The sequence below is a fragment of the Sturnira hondurensis genome, unplaced genomic scaffold (assembly GCF_014824575.4).
Source record: "Sturnira hondurensis isolate 20B ecotype Veracruz unplaced genomic scaffold, ASM1482457v3 Scaffold0010128, whole genome shotgun sequence".
Classification (NCBI taxonomy): Eukaryota; Metazoa; Chordata; class Mammalia; order Chiroptera; family Phyllostomidae; genus Sturnira; species Sturnira hondurensis.
In genome coordinates, this window is record NW_028082759.1 from 2,674,618 (window position 1) to 2,690,744 (window position 16,127).

Sequence of the window (16,127 nt, forward strand, 5' to 3'; positions counted from 1 at the left end):
ATTTGTTTATGTAACCAACCCGCATGTGCTTCCATACAGATGGGGCCTTAAAAAGTTTGGGGCACAAATAATGAATTCCAAAGCCAATGTGATTCCTCCTCTCCTTGCCAGTGGTTGAGGTAAGTATACCACAGAAAGTGACCGTATCAACATTCATAACAACAGGTGTGCCTTCTTATCTGCTCTTACAGCAAGGTTCCACAGTCTACCTTTAAAAGGTACTAATGCTTTTTGCTTAACTTATCTTTTTCTTGCCATCGGGAACAGGACCGAAATTCTGAATTAAAGTCTAACACCCACTTGCTTATTCTCAGGCCCAGTTCTGCAAATTCAGACTGGGGATTAATATGTAAGGAAGGGGCGTCACATGACAGCTTTGGTCCTCTCATGGCCAAAATTTAATCACTCAGGCCAATCAGCACCTGGTGGCACCTTTTCTTTCACTCAGTTCTTGGAAAATAAATTTTTATGATGCACTTGTGGGTCTCCAAGGTCATTATCAGCTGGGTAAACAATACTGTCTTCCTTGTTTCAGTTATTTGGTCAAGCAACTAAGGGACATTTGAAATAGTTTTCATAAAACAGTTGTTTCCTTGTATCACCCACAGCCTATACTGGCATTGTAAAACTGATGCAAGAAACTTATACTATCCTTGAAAGCTTTGTCTAGAAGGGGTGTCCAATCTTTTGCTGTCTCTGGGACACACTGGAAGAAAATGAGTTGTCTTGGGCTTCACATTAAACAAACGCACACTAAAGAAAACTGATGAGCAAAAAAAAAAAGATTTTAATTAAATTTACGATTTTGTGTTGAGCCACATTCACAGCCATCCTGGGCCACACGTGGCCCGTGAAACATTGGTTGGACACCCCTGCAAAGACAATGAACATTTGAATTCCTGAGGTCTGCTTGGCAGAGTAATTTTACCCACCGCCAATTCTCCAAAATGAATGAATAACAATTATTTACAGACTGCTACTGACAAGATACACAGTCATGGTATGAGCTAGAAAATGGTCAACAAAGCTGTCTAAATATAACCCGTTACAGTAATAACCAAATTCCGTATTTACCATACCCTGAGATGGGTGGAATTTTGTTTTATTTGCCTTTTTACTGGTCTGTCTGCCTCTCCACCCAGACTGAACTGCACGAAGGCCTGAACCCTTTCTTCCTCCCTCCCATCAGCCCATCACCTACCACAGCGCTCGTGCTAAAGAAGAGCTTGTTGCACAGAAGAGTAAAAAAGTGAGCAGATACCAATGCCCCATTACTTCTGTTACAAACAGCAGGAAGAGAAGAAAATATCAAAACAATTTTCTAGTGTTAAAAAAACTAATAATTTTTGATGGCTTTAAATTCTGCAGAGCAAAATATCTTTTTATTTCATTTAGCATATTTAACATTTCTATAAATTATTCATTTTCTTTTCTAATTGGACCGGTTATGCTATACACAGTTGTTTTCATGAAGAAGAGGCATTATTTTATTTTATTTTTATGTTTTTAAAGATTTTATTTATATATTTTTAGAGACAGGGAAGGGAAGGAGAAAGAGAGGGAGAGAAACATCAATGTGTGGTTGCCTCTGGGGAGAACCTGTCCCACAACCCAGGCATGTGCCCTGACTGGGAATCCGTGACCCTTTGGTTTGCAGGCCCGCACTCAATCCACTGAGCTACACCAGCCAGGGCTGAAGAGGCATTATTTTAAATTGGATGGATTGATTAATTCATCCCTTTTTCAAATGCTGTCTCTTATGATCTTTCTTTTAGTAAAATATTATGTATAATAAGTGGATTCTTTGTTTCAGAAGAGGAAGAAATAAAAAAGAACTGAAAAGCAGCTCATCATTTTCAGAAGAGCATTAGGACTTTGGGAAAAAGTCAAACCTCAAATAAGATGTTTTAAAGGTACAACTAAAAAAATTATTCAGGAATTTTAGATTCTTTATGTTTCAGACTTGAGAAAACATTATAATGGGGAAGATTAAATTATTAAAAGGACTTTAAGGGACAGGAAGGAATATTTGTAGTTTATTTTCATACCACTGTCATGGAAAAGAGTCAATTTTACCATTTTTAGCATGAACTTAAGAGTCCCAAGCCTTGTCAGGGAAAAAAAAACAACTTTATCCTGCTTGACAATGGCCTACATTCAAACCACATGGTGGACAAATTTAGGCAGAAAACTCCCCTGGTACATTATAATTACAATTGTTGGATAAATGATTAAAAGAAAGCCATTGTTTTTAATGCTATTAAATTATCAGAGAAATAAGAGGAAGCCTTTGAAGTGCAATTAAGCAAGGAAAATCAAGATTTTAGTGCAGTAAGCGTGCTCCGGAGTCCTGGGGTATCTGCTGAACCCTGGTGTACAAGAGTGGGCGTTTAACGGGCCACGGTGGAGTAGAGGAAGCCCTGGGCTGGGTCTGACCCTGCCCTTTCCCTCCCGCCCCAGCTGCTCACATCTCCTGCTGTGAAATGTGCCACCTGGGGGGAGGCTTCATGGCTATGTCAGCAATGGCTCTGATGCCTAACTTCTCAACAGCCATAAGACAGCAGAATTGTATCCTTAAGATATTGAGAACAAAATACAACACAACCTAAAATTTTGTATCCTGACTTTTCTGATAATGAAGGTGAAATAAAGGAATTTTCTAATAAATAAGAACTGAGTATTTTCTACCAATAGGCTTTCACTTGAGAGACTTTTATTTTTTTTAATATTCTTATATAATTTTTTTATTTAACATTCTTTTTTTTAAGATTTCATTTATTTATCTTTAGAGGGGAAAGGAAGGAGAGAGAAGGAGAGAAATATCAATGTATGGTTGCCTCTCATGAGTCCCCTGCTGGGAACTGGCCTGCAACCCAGGCATGTGCCCTGACTGGGAATCGAACCTCAATCGTCTGGTTTGCAGGCCCGCGCTCAATCCACTGAGCTACACCAGCCAGGCCTGAAGGACTTTTAAAGACAATACTTCAGGAAGAAATAGTTAACACAAAAAGTAAACACAAAAAGTAGGTAGAGTTATGGAGTACATAAAAATAATGATAACAATGTCTTGTGAAGTTAAAAAATACAAAACTAAAATCTGCAGTGAGGGCCCTTTCCATAGTAATAAGAAGTAGGGTTAATGGTAGTGAGAACCAAACCAGCTTGGACAATTGGGCAAATCCACCTACCAGTGAATTCTTTGCAGTAACATGACATGCCTATTTCATTGTTGTCATTATTGCCCTGCAAATAGCTTTATTGTTCATTACGAGAGCTTCCCAGAATAACCACTAACCCCTTCAACTCAAAGTATCAGCAGTTCACTACCTAACATTGCTGAAGTCCTTGCCTGAAATTTCTTGCCTGTTTCCACCCATTCTATTAAATTCTGATCCTTGCCCATTCTTAATCAAGGCTCCACAATAAAAGATCCATTTTTGCTTTTGCTTCTTCCTCCCCAGACTCTACTAGAGCTGGCAAGGTGGTCTTCGCTGTCAGGAAGGAAAGCAATGAACTCAGCTTTGTCTTATCAATGCAGTGTGGTGGTACCTTAAGAGTTAGCATTTCACAGTAGTTAAAATGACCTCAGGTACTTTTACATTTTGGAAAGGAGTTAAACATTGATTAGCTTTAGATTTTACATTAAATATGCATTTCTAAGGTAGCCACGAGAAACAGACTATTTATATAATGGTAATCTATACATCAAGGCAAGAAAATGTTCTCAGCTATCTGCATCAACACGANTATCAATGTATGGTTGCCTCTCGTAAGTCCCCTGCTGGGAACTGGCCTGCAACCCAGGCATGTGCCCTGACTGGGAATCGAACCTCAATCGTCTGGTTTGCAGGCCCGCACTCAATCCACTGAGCTACACCAGCCAGGCCTGAAAGACTTTTAAAGACGATACTTCAGGAAGAAATGGTTAACACAAAAAGTAAACACAAAAAGTAGGTAGAGTTATGGAGTACATAAAAATAATGATAACAGGCCCTGGCTGGCGTAGCTCAGTGGATTGAGCACAAGCCTGCGAACCAGAGGATCGCGGTTCGGTTCCCAATCAGGGCACATGCCTGGGTTGCAGGCTGGTTCCCTGCAGGCCAGTTCCCAGCAGGGGACGCACGAAAGGCAACCATACATTGATGTTTCTCTCCCTCTCTCCTTCCCCTCTAAAGATAAATAAATAAAAAATATAAAAAATTAAAAAAAATAATGATAACAATGTCTTGTGAAGTTAAAAAATACAAAACTAAAATCCACAGTGAGGGCCCTTTCCATAGTAATAAGAAGTAGGGTTAACGGTAGTGAGAACCAAACCAGCTTGGACAATTGGGCAAATCCACCTATTTTCAGTAACATGACATGCCTATTTCATTGTTGTCATTATTGCCCTGCAAATAGCTTTATTGTTCATTACAAGAGCTTCCCAGAATAACCACTAACCCCTTCAACTCAAAGTATCAGCAGTTCACAATCTAACATTGCTGAAGTCCTTGCCTGAAATTTCTTGCCTTTTCCACCCATTCTATTAAATTCTGATCCTTGCCCATTCTTAATCAAGGCTCCACAATAAAAGATCCATTTTTGCTTTTGCTTCTTCCTCCCCAGACTCTACCAGAGCTGTCAAGGTGGTCTTCGCTGTCAGGAAGGAAAGCAATGAACTCAGCTTTGTCTTATCAATGCAGTGTAGTGGTACCTTAAGAGTTAGCATTGCACAGTAGTTAAAATGACCTCAGGTACTTTTACGTTTTGGAAAGGAGTTAAACATTGATTAGCTTTAGATTTTACATTAAATATGCATTTCTAAGGTAGCCACGAGAAACGGACTATTTATATAATGGTAATCTATACATCAAGGCAAGAAAATGTTCTCAGCTATCTGCATCAACACGAACTAATTTTTAAAAAGTGTGTTATTTAGTTTTGCTTGTTTTGAAGTGCATACCAAGTCACAAAAGTAAACACTAAGTGTTATACCATTGATGTGTGTATGTGTATATATATATAAATTTTATTTCTTTATTTTCAGAGAGAGGGGAAGGGAGAAAGGGAGGGAGAGAGACATCCATGTGTGGTTGCCTCTCACATGCCCCCTACTAGGGACCTGGCCCACAACCCAGGCATGTACCCCGACTGAGAATTGAACCAGTGACCCTTTGATTCACAGACTGGTGCTCAATCCAGAGAGCCACACCAGCCAGGGCTGATGCATACATATTTTTTTTGTTTGTTTGTTTTTAACAGGCAAAAAATACTTTACTTTTTATAGGACAGTGCATTGGGAAATATTTACACATGCTACAATTATAGAGAAAATCAGGAGACAATGTAAAATCAACTTGACAATGATTAAATTTGCAGAGGTAAGAGGGTGTAATCAAGGAATAAAAAAGAGAAGGGACTTCAGAACTATTGAGTCATTTTTCTTTAGTTTAGTCTCATAATGAGTGAGTTGAGTCACAACCTAGGTTAGACAGGCTGAATGATAGTTAATTTATTATTTAACTATTAACATACATTATATAAATATACATATAACTATGTACATACACACATATAATACTACTTATCACATAACACAACCCTCTAGGTATGCAGGTATGTAGCCCTCTTGACATTGACCTGTGGTAACTGAAACTAGAGAAAGAGGCACAAGACAGTGTTAGGACTTGGGCTACTGCTATTGTAATATGGTCCGTTGTTTCTGACCCGAGAGTTTCCTGTCTTCTACCAGCATCTACGAAATTGTAATAGGCTAAGTTGCTACTTTGCAAGTAGGACAAAATCTTAAACCTTTCACAATTTTGACACCGTTATGAAATCCTATATATGAAAAGAAACAAGAGGTACAGTACACTTGTATAGCAATGTGAAAAACTACTCAACATGGGTGGTAGGGAAAATGGGTTTTAGCACTGGTTTAGGTATAAAATATAAATGATATCTAAGACAGCTGTTTTACTTCCCTGTGTCTCTATAGATAGCTAAGACAGCTTCTGTTCTCAACATCTAAGATTATAGATGTAAGAAAATATAACATGAAATGCATAGTTGCAGAATGAAGAAATGTGAAAAAATCTAACCATGTAAATGTTAAAGATACAAATTGTGATGACAGCAAGTACAAAGTTTATTTCATCTGTATTGAAATATTTATCTGTAATCTACCATGAAATGGAAATTCTCTTTTAACTTGTATATCAAAGAAAAAATAAAGAACCCCACAAAGAAGCTCAAGTAAAATATTTTTTATGATATACAAATGCCACTGAAGTGAAAAATCTTCAATAAGACCACCCAACCTTGACAAGTATATTCACATAGGATTTAAAAAGTAATATTTGTATGACATACGGTAGGTGGTCTTTTGCGTGGATGAAATACTCCAGCTGACTGGTTCGTGAATGCTTCTAGGAAAATAATGATACATTTCTACCAGTCAAAACATCACGTTAGCCTAAATTTCTAATTCGCTTTCAGAACTGTATTTTTGTGTGGGTGATGAAATATTTGAACTTCTTAGTCCCATGTGTGTGTATGTATCCATATGTGCACTTATGAATGCTGGATACTATGGGTAATATATACCCATAGATGCTGATTTTTCTTTTAATAGCTATTGTTTATTTTATTGATTTGGCTACCAGGGAGCTCAAATGTAAAATATTTAGCACTAATGGTAACATGTATTTTAGTACAACTGCCTTCCTTTACTTGGCTGTTCATTCTGTATTCCTTATTTTTTTAAAGATTTTATTTATTTATTTTTAGAGAAAAGGGAAATGGAGAGAGGCAGAGAAACATCAGTGTGTGGTTGGCTCTTGCACACCCAGCTGGGGATCTGGTCCACAACCCAGGCATGTGCCCTGACAGGGAATCGAACTGGCAACCCCTTGGTTCACAGGCCAGCATCGAATCCACTGAGCCCTACCACCCAGGGCTCTATTTATGTTAAATAGTTTTACTCTATATGTATATGTTACCATAAATTACCTTAAATTATTTTTAAAGTACATAGAAACTAATGAATGCATATATGTGTGTGTGTCTTGTAATTTTAAATGAAACATTGCTTAAGTAAGGTTGTACATTTCTTGGATCACCAGAAACAACATAACAGAACAAAAGATGCTATTTAAAATCACATCATTAAAATGAAGCAACTTGAAAGACTATAACAGTTGTCACAATCTGTTGGAATTTCCAGTATGATAACTTACTTGCATATGTCATCTTCTGGTTCTTCAAGCCCAAATCTTTCATCAAATGTAAGTTGTATCCATACATTTTCCTCTACTGCTACTAATCTCCATACCAAGACCATATTTCTTGGATAAGTATGAGGAAACTTTGGGCTGTGAATACTTCCGTTAGTAGACACAGTGATAACTCTCTCATGCTGGGGATCTTGTACTCCTAAAATAAAAACATAGGCATAAATTTATATTCAGGACAGACATTTCAAAAAGTACTGGTTTCAAAATGCTTTCCAATCATCACTTTTTACCCCCCAAAAGTGTCAGATATGCATTACACAATATAAACTAAGTATCACTCTTTTTAGGGTTTACCCAGAAAAAAAAGGTTATTTAACACTATTGAATAAAAACCTGTGTTTCATATTTATTCTTTAAAGAAGTTAGTCTTTTAAAAGCAAATTACTAAAACGTCAAACATCCAATTCATTTGAATTACTTAAATAACAATAAAGTTAAAAATGCAATCTCCAAGACCTCATCAAATGTGAGGCATATTAGAACAAAAGGAAACTTGATATAACCCTGGTTTTAAAAATACAAATTATGATTGACATCTCTAATCGTGATTAGGTTAGATAACTTTCAGTTCATTGAAACCTGGATTATCTCTCTGAGCCTAATGTAATAAAGTTAACCCCTAAAAGAAGCTGGGTGCCTCTTAAAATCAGAGAAATTCAAAGTGTGAGAGATTCAGAAGGAGGGAGGTTCTTAGCTGCTGGCTTTGAGTGTGGACGAGGCCACGTGCCAAGGGATGTGGGAAGCCTCCGGGAGCCAAAGGCAGCCTAAGGCTGACAGCAAGGAAATGGGACCTCACTCCTAAAACCTCAAGAACCTGAAGGAACTTGGAAGCAGACTCTTCTCCACAGCCTCCAGAAAGAATCGAGTCTGGCTGACATTTTGATTTCAGCCATGTAAATCTGAGCAGGAACCTCATCACACGGTGCCCAGATTTCTGACCTACGAGGGCTAAGAATAAATAAAGTGCGATTTAAACTGTTAATTTATGGTGACTTCTTGCATAACCACTAGAAAACAAATACATCTTTTTGGGGGCACAAAGCTGTTTAGATGGCAAATCATTTATTTTTGCCTGTGTTCTTTAGCAGCCATTGCAATAATAGCAGTAACTTTTCATTCAATTTTTGTTTTAGTGAAAATACATCACTGCACCCTGACAAAGTGTAATGTAAGAATATTACTCTAAGAAACTTCTTGAATTTATAAGACAACATGAAGGGCCATGTATTAGAAGGGTCATGTTATTAAGGTTAAAGAATAACTTTTTAATGTTTAAAATACCTGAAATAATTTTAACAAGTTTATTAACAGTTCTTAAAGCAGTTTTTTAATTCTCTTAGGAAGCTATTTCAACAATCAGTTTGGTAATTATTATTTTATATTTTGTAACATAACTAGGAAGACAAGGTAAAGACAAATATAATATCCTTTGAATACATCCAGTGCACATCATAGGAAATACCATCATATTAGTGAAATATGTTTTAAGTGCCTAAATTTGTTCCTAAACTTGTCCTCAGAAGTCAGTAATCCCCACAGAAATATGTTCCCTCTTACTAGGTGATCTCAATACTGCTTTCGGCTATATTAACATACATGAAATGGTAAATAACTCTTTATACCCATAATTTAGCACCAGTGTAAGTCCTAAGAAGACAGAGAATCTATCAATTAGATAATTCTTCCTATAGTGACATGTTATTAAGAATATAACAATAATTTACTATTATGTAAAATTAATAAATTGTGTGTTTTCAGATTTCTTTTTAAAAAAAGGTATTTCCTCATTAAATTTTCCTCCAATAATCTACATCCCTCAGGCGTTTCTAGCAGCAGTTTATTTGAAGGGTACTTATTTTACAACTAATGTTTTTAGTGATATTAATTCTTCCAATCAGACTTACTAAAATTTAATATATGCCCCATTTTGTCTCAAAACCAGTGCTTTATAATCCCAAATAATTCTTTATAAATACAGCAATGTATGCTTTTTCATGTACAATCCAGAAAACTAAATAGTTATTAAAAGATCTGAATTCTATTTTTATATCTTATATCGGTCAAAAACCTCATATAATGTAGATACTTAAATTGTTTATATCACTCTTTTACTTTATAATTCACAATTCCATTAAACTACAATGAAATACAATTTATAGACTGAAAATCTAGGCCTTATTTGTGGTAAAAGAATTGTAAATTTCCCTCTGGTTACTGCCAGTTTGTTCTTTAATCCAATGTTTCTGGTGATATTTTGCTTGCTTGTTTGTTTTGTTGATTAGGTTCCACTTAACAGAGTAACCAGAGGGGAGGGGAGACAGGGATAATGGGGGAAGATAGGAGAAGGTACATCAAGGAACATGTATGAAAGACACATAGACAAAGCCAAAAGGGGGAAGGTTCCACGGTAGAGGGTGGGGATGGGTGGGGTGTGGAGCCAAGGTGGGGTGAAAACGAAGACAGCTGTACTTGAACAACAATAAAAAAGAATTTACAGGGAAAATAAAACCTATGTCTAATTTCAAAAAATATATAAATTTCCTAAGTTAAATTGTTACTCCCAAAAATTCATCTCAAAATGCAGCGAGGTTTGCCACCAAATGTATATGATTTCCATGACTGTCAAAGTTTTATGGAAATCTCAAACTACCCCATAATCAAAAAGAAAAAATAAAGCAACAAACATTAAGTTCCACCAAATTAAGACTCTGCATGTATAGCTCAGTTGCTTTTAAAAATACTCTTTCCAAATATACATCTTACTGGTATCTTACGGATAAGCTTAAGTTTGTAACTATTTTAATGAATGTCTACTTTTCCTATATCTGATGAACAGTACACACAAAGAAAGTACCAATGAAGTAAAATTGTTTATAGTCAAGTCACTAAAATACTTACAACATGTTCTTTTCAATGTATCCTAAGCAAGAATAAATTATTATCATAGATGAGTTTAGTGTAAAAATGAAAATGTGTACAAACACTAAATTTTTTAAATTATAAATACAGACTATTTCATTTTATCCTGCATGATCCCTCTCGAGGTAGGAGAATAAAAAACTAAAATTAAATGAAGATAGAAAAGAAAAGTAAAGAAAGGATGTTAATGATGCAAATACTGTAACAATACTATATTGTTGACTATGTATATACACATACAATTCAACTGTATTGAATCATTGTATATTCATATGTATTCCATAAGTTAAGGACTAAAATAAAAATAATTTCCTAATGTTTTGCCATGCTGTTAGCCCTTTAAAGATAACTGTATTAGAGATAAAAGAGGGGAGTAATAAGAGGATCATAAAAGGGAATAAAAATAATAATAATTGAAAACTCTATGCTATTAAAAATAACACTAAAAAAGAGCTTTCTGGATAATATATATATATATANGTATATTCATATGTATTCCATAAGTTAAGGACTAAAATAAAAATAATTTCCTAATGTTTTGCCATGCTGTTAGCCCTTTAAAGATAACTGTATTAGAGATAAAAGAGGGGAGTAATAAGAGGATCATAAAAGGGAATAAAAATAATAATAATTGAAAACTCTATGCTATTAAAAACAACACTAAAAAAGAGCTTTCTGGATAAAGAAAGATAAGTCATCCACTTCCTTCTCTACTCTAATGTTTAAAGTTGATTTTTGAAGGAAAGACCCATAATACTAAGAATTAGGCAAAAAGAAATGAGTCTCCAGTCTTGGTTGAGTTTTAGAGTGAAGAAGAATTCTGGTTGCTGTTTCACACAGGCAAGGCTGTGGTGACATGTCTCACATAAACTGGTAGACTTCACAGATGTTCTGTGCAATTTTTGATCTGTTTACTTCCAAATATATGCTAATTTCAAACGGTGTCTAAAAAGGTTTTTCTGTAAGTCAGTTACATCTATTTTCAAATCCTTACTTGAGAAATAACACATAGTCACTAGACTTATTTTTGCTTTGATCTGCTCACTGCTTTTTCTCCTGTGATAATCCTTTTTTATCCTCATCTTGCTACTTCGTTGATAATAGCTATTTCTGTTTCCACTCTCATTAACTCTCAAATAACAAATTGCACTTTTAGCAATAGTTAAAATCATACGGCCGACACATGCAAAAGCCAGTTTTACTGTTTCCATGACAGGCACCGTTCTGCCCAGAAAACCCAGAGTAATCTCATCATAATTTTCTTTGATTCTATAAGGAGAAGTTGAACCCGAGCTCCACATACCACACAAATATCTCTGCATAAATCCCATATGATATAGAAGTGTCCTATTTTCATGTTTAGTATTTTAAATTCTGACTGTTAATGCAAAAGTCTAACATACTAGATAGAAAATTCAGACTCCACCATCTCAATCTACTATTTACCATGCCTTTAAAACACCAGCAAAATAAAACAATCAACAAAATTAGTGTTGACCTCAAACTATTTACAAATTAATAAATAAATGTTCATTAAGCAAAAAATAAAACAAGGGATTGCTACAGTAAGTAAACCATAAAACAATATATTTAAGATGTGCTCAACTGAGGTTCTGGAATTTATCCTAAAAGATAATCATTTTATTCCACTAAGGAAATGAATACTCAGAAATCATATATGGAGAATCTATTATGTTTCATGCACTGTTCCAGGTGTTGGGACAACAAAACCAACACTAAGCCTTGTCCTCTTAATATGATGACTTATGGGACTTGAACTGAGAAGCATTACTCAACTAAGTATACTAATAAACTAATATTCAACTATCAAAACCCATTTCAGATGTTATCTAGTTTACACGCCATTCCAAACTCCTGTGTACATCCTTTAGCACCGCGTATTTTCATCATAATGTATGGGTTGATCCTTCTTTCTTTTCTATCACACTATAAATTCCTCGAAGACATAACTATTTTTATTGAAGTCTATAACCGGTATCTAGCATTGTGCTCAGCACATGGCACTACTTCCTACACAGTGAGAGTAAAGAAACTTGATATCCCAGAACACAGAAGAAAACAATTTTATGTATTATTTTAAAATTTCATCCTTCAGTCCTAAATTTCCAGAGACTATCCATATAAAGAGATTTGACAATTTACACAAGGGGGGACCCCCTCACAAAAGGAATTATCTTTTGGAGGGCAGGACCCTTGTAGTACAGGCTTCCCCTGCTAGGTGAGTGTTCTAGGAACCCATCTGTATCAGTACACCGGCTGACATTGTTGTGAGAGTCTGCCTTCGGCTTCAGGAAATTTTTTCCAAGACTCAAGGCATTTGCCCATTTCATGATGGGTAATTGACAAGCCTACCTGCCCACACCATGCTGAGTGTTCAGCAGTTTTTGACCAAAAACATCATGACTCCTCTGACACCCCCCCATTCACCCAATTTTGCCCACAGTGAATTTTTTGTGTTTCCCCTATTGCAAAAAATTCTCAAAGGGAAATGTTTTGCTGGTGTGGAAGAGGTGAGATAAAAAACAGCAGAAGCAGCAAGGTATCAAAATCAATAAGTTCAAATCAAGTCCCTTAATTTGTATTTGATATCTTACTCAAAATTCATCTATTATAATCTACATATATGTTTTAAGCTTAAAGTGATATGTATTAGAGTACTCACTAATAAAAGTTGCCATTTTCTTAATATGCTTGCTTATTTTTAAAACATAGAACATGTTCTATTTTTTGAGAATGCCAAATCATAGTTATTATTTTATCTTAAGTATGAAAAATATATCAATTGGCGATAAAACTTTCTATTTTAGTCCAGACACTTGATACTATTGATATTTTATAAATTAGAGATAGTCACAAACTACCTTACAGTTCATTGAAGTGATAATGTTATAAATAACCGCTTTAGCCCTGGCTGGTATAGCTCAGTGGATTGAGCTCGGGTCTGCGAACCACACGATCGCAGTTCGATTCTCAGTCAGGGCACATGCCTGGGTTGCAGGCCAGTTCCCAGCAGGGAACTCACGAGAGGAATCATACATTGATATTTCTCTCCTTCTCTCCTTTCCTTCCCCTCTAAAGATAAATAAATTAAAAAATTAAAAAATATATAATAAAGAAAATCTTTAAATAAATAAATAAATAACCACTTTAATAACTCTTTATCAGTATATGTGAAAGATAAACTTTATGCATCACATTCTGTCTAATTTAAGTACAATGAGGGAAAAAGTTATTATCAAGTATAAAGTTTTTCTGAAGTCAGAGACTAGGAGATTGCTATGCAAAATAATTCAAAATTGGTCATATATACAAGGATTCCATTTTCACAAAGATCAATTTGATTAAGCAAGAAGCAGTGCTATTTAGGCAATGATTCTAAATTTCTGATTTAGAATTTCTAACTTCTAAATAAATTTCTGATTTAAATCAGCCTTCTACAGGTTGATTTAAAAAAGAGAAAAAAAAGGGTAACTTTGTGAGCATAAAAGAAATTGCCATTCTTTACCTAAAACTGTCTTTAACAAAGGTTAGAATTTATTTATGTTTTTGGTATCTACTGAGAAGTATAAGAATTTAGCCATTAGCCTCCTGTTGATGAGCAATGAGAAGAAAAAGAAACTGTGTTCAGGAAGTTCAAAGCAAATCTTCCATATGCAATGAAAGAAAATTAGTATAGTGAGCATCTTCCCAGCATCCATCATCACCACTGTGGAACAGCCATTGAATAAAGAAAGGCAGGATTGACCCTATGCAGAAGTTTGCTTGGAAACTCAGCATAAGTCCATCTCCCTCACTGCATGATTGACTCTAATAGACCAATCGGAGTGAATACCATGGCTTCCCCACTCCCAATAGTTGGGAATTAGACCATTTTGGGTGCAGGTCTAGAACTACTGTAGCTACTAAGGCATCATGATAGAATCCAGCATGGTGCAAAAGTCAATGCACAGAAGTAGACAGGTACATAGTAATATTGAAAAAAGGAACTATATCCCAGATCAGACTGCACACTAAATTCATTCAATTTCTGGCCTTCTCAGGTACATGACTAAATAAATCACGTTTGCTATATTTAAGTCATAACAGTCAAGTTTTTTTAATGCACACCACCAAAATTATTTGCATAGTGAACATGTTTGGGTTTGCCTGGGGTGGCCTTTATTTAGACCTGTTAGCTGGTGTGATTGTTATTAGTGTTCCCTTTCATGCTCTAAAATATCTGAATTGGCATCATAAAGGACAGAGCAAATAAGATCTATCAAAATATTCTTGTATTAAAGCGTGAGATACAGAAATGCTAGAGATTTGACTGCATGGTATTTTAGCCTCAAAGTATTGGTAAAAGTTACCTATTTTTGTTTTATGCAATAGGATATAACATTTTAAGTAGAGGCCTAATTACGGAAAACAGAATGGCAATAATCTTACCTATTTTACTATAGGATAAACAACCAAGTATATTAAACACAGAATCCTCTTAAAGCCTTTATCACACACAAATTAGTAATGAATATAATTGTATACACATAATTATACATACTACTATAGTGAAACATGTTTGGACAATGCTATTATTTTTTATTCTGTGTTAAATTATGCATTATTTTAGGTACCACAAAAGAACAAATCCAGAACATAGAATAGAGATAAATTAGAAGAGATAAATTACAAAGAAAACATTCAAACATTCACTATTGATTTCATTTTCAATATTTATTCAGTTCTTTTATTAAATTAAAACTATTATTCAATGTAGAAAGCTTACATAAAATAAGAGCTCTGAAATATTCTAAGTAGCAAAATATATTTGTATGTAATATTATGATGATAAAAACTGGCTAATGTCATTAAGTACAAATTCACAATATATAGTTTTTAATCAAATAGATAAGGTTATTTAAGAGAAAATATGTTTAGTACAGAATGTCATCTATTTGGAGACTCAACATCTGTCCATTTTTTATCTGCACAGGACATACAACATTCAAGTTGGAATTTACTAGCAGTTTCAAATATGGATAGTAGCTACCTATTTTTTTGTGAGCATATAATGTCTAGATAGAGTACTGACATTTTAACAGAAAGATGTTTAAAATTCATCCAGGAAAATAATAATGAAAAGGTAATCAATACAAACCTATTTCAGAGAAAAATACAAATGAGATCCCTAGTTTATGCCTTCAATGAATATTTAAAATACGCTTGATTTTTCTTTTAGGTTAACCTCTGAAATAGATAAAATAAACAATTTCTAAGGTACAATGAAACAGAAATACATTTATTTCAGTCTTATGTATTCAGCAATCATAAATGCTAAAAAATGATTTTACTGCTTCCTACTTATATTTAACATTTTATGTTCAAAGGTGAATTTATGTATAATGAGCCTATGAAATTCCTATGAATAATATTCAAAGATGGAAAAAACAATTTATTTAGTTAGTTCCATTCAAATTATGTTCCCCTAGCTTATGTTTTAAATGTCACTAAATGTTGTACATAAGTGATAAAGTATTTGCATTTCCATAATCAATACCTGAGATTTATAAGTTATATTTGTAGCAAAATCCTTGCTTTCAGCAGTAAATCCACATAATGGAATCAAGAACACATGAAGCTCAATTATACTGGGACATGATTGCCCTTATAGGGCTTGATTAAATATAAACATGCTTAGGAACGTTCTAACCATTCTACCCTGCTGAAAACCATAACCTTCATGCCCCAAACTCTGAGCTCGAAAACTCTTGTCAATCTTAACTTAATGTTAAAATATGAGTAAAATAAAATATGAGGCTTTTAAGAGAAATGAAAGCATAAAGAACTAATATAATAAAATTTTGGTGGAGAAATAGTTTGCTAAAATTTTATTTCTGAAAACAATCTATTTTTAATAATGAGAAAATTTAA

General features: G+C 34.6%; 1 protein-coding gene across 2 annotated transcripts in view; it reads right to left on the reverse strand.

The window, feature by feature from the left end:
- PDGFC (platelet derived growth factor C) overlaps positions 1-16,127 on the reverse strand; it is a 170,724-nt gene that overhangs the window by 72,940 nt on the left and 81,657 nt on the right. For both annotated transcript variants that reach the window (XM_037058277.1, XM_037058276.1), the window contains exon 3: positions 7,221-7,416. In XM_037058277.1, the coding sequence (XP_036914172.1) occupies positions 7,221-7,416 (196 nt within the window). The remainder of the gene's footprint in view (positions 1-7,220; positions 7,417-16,127) is intronic.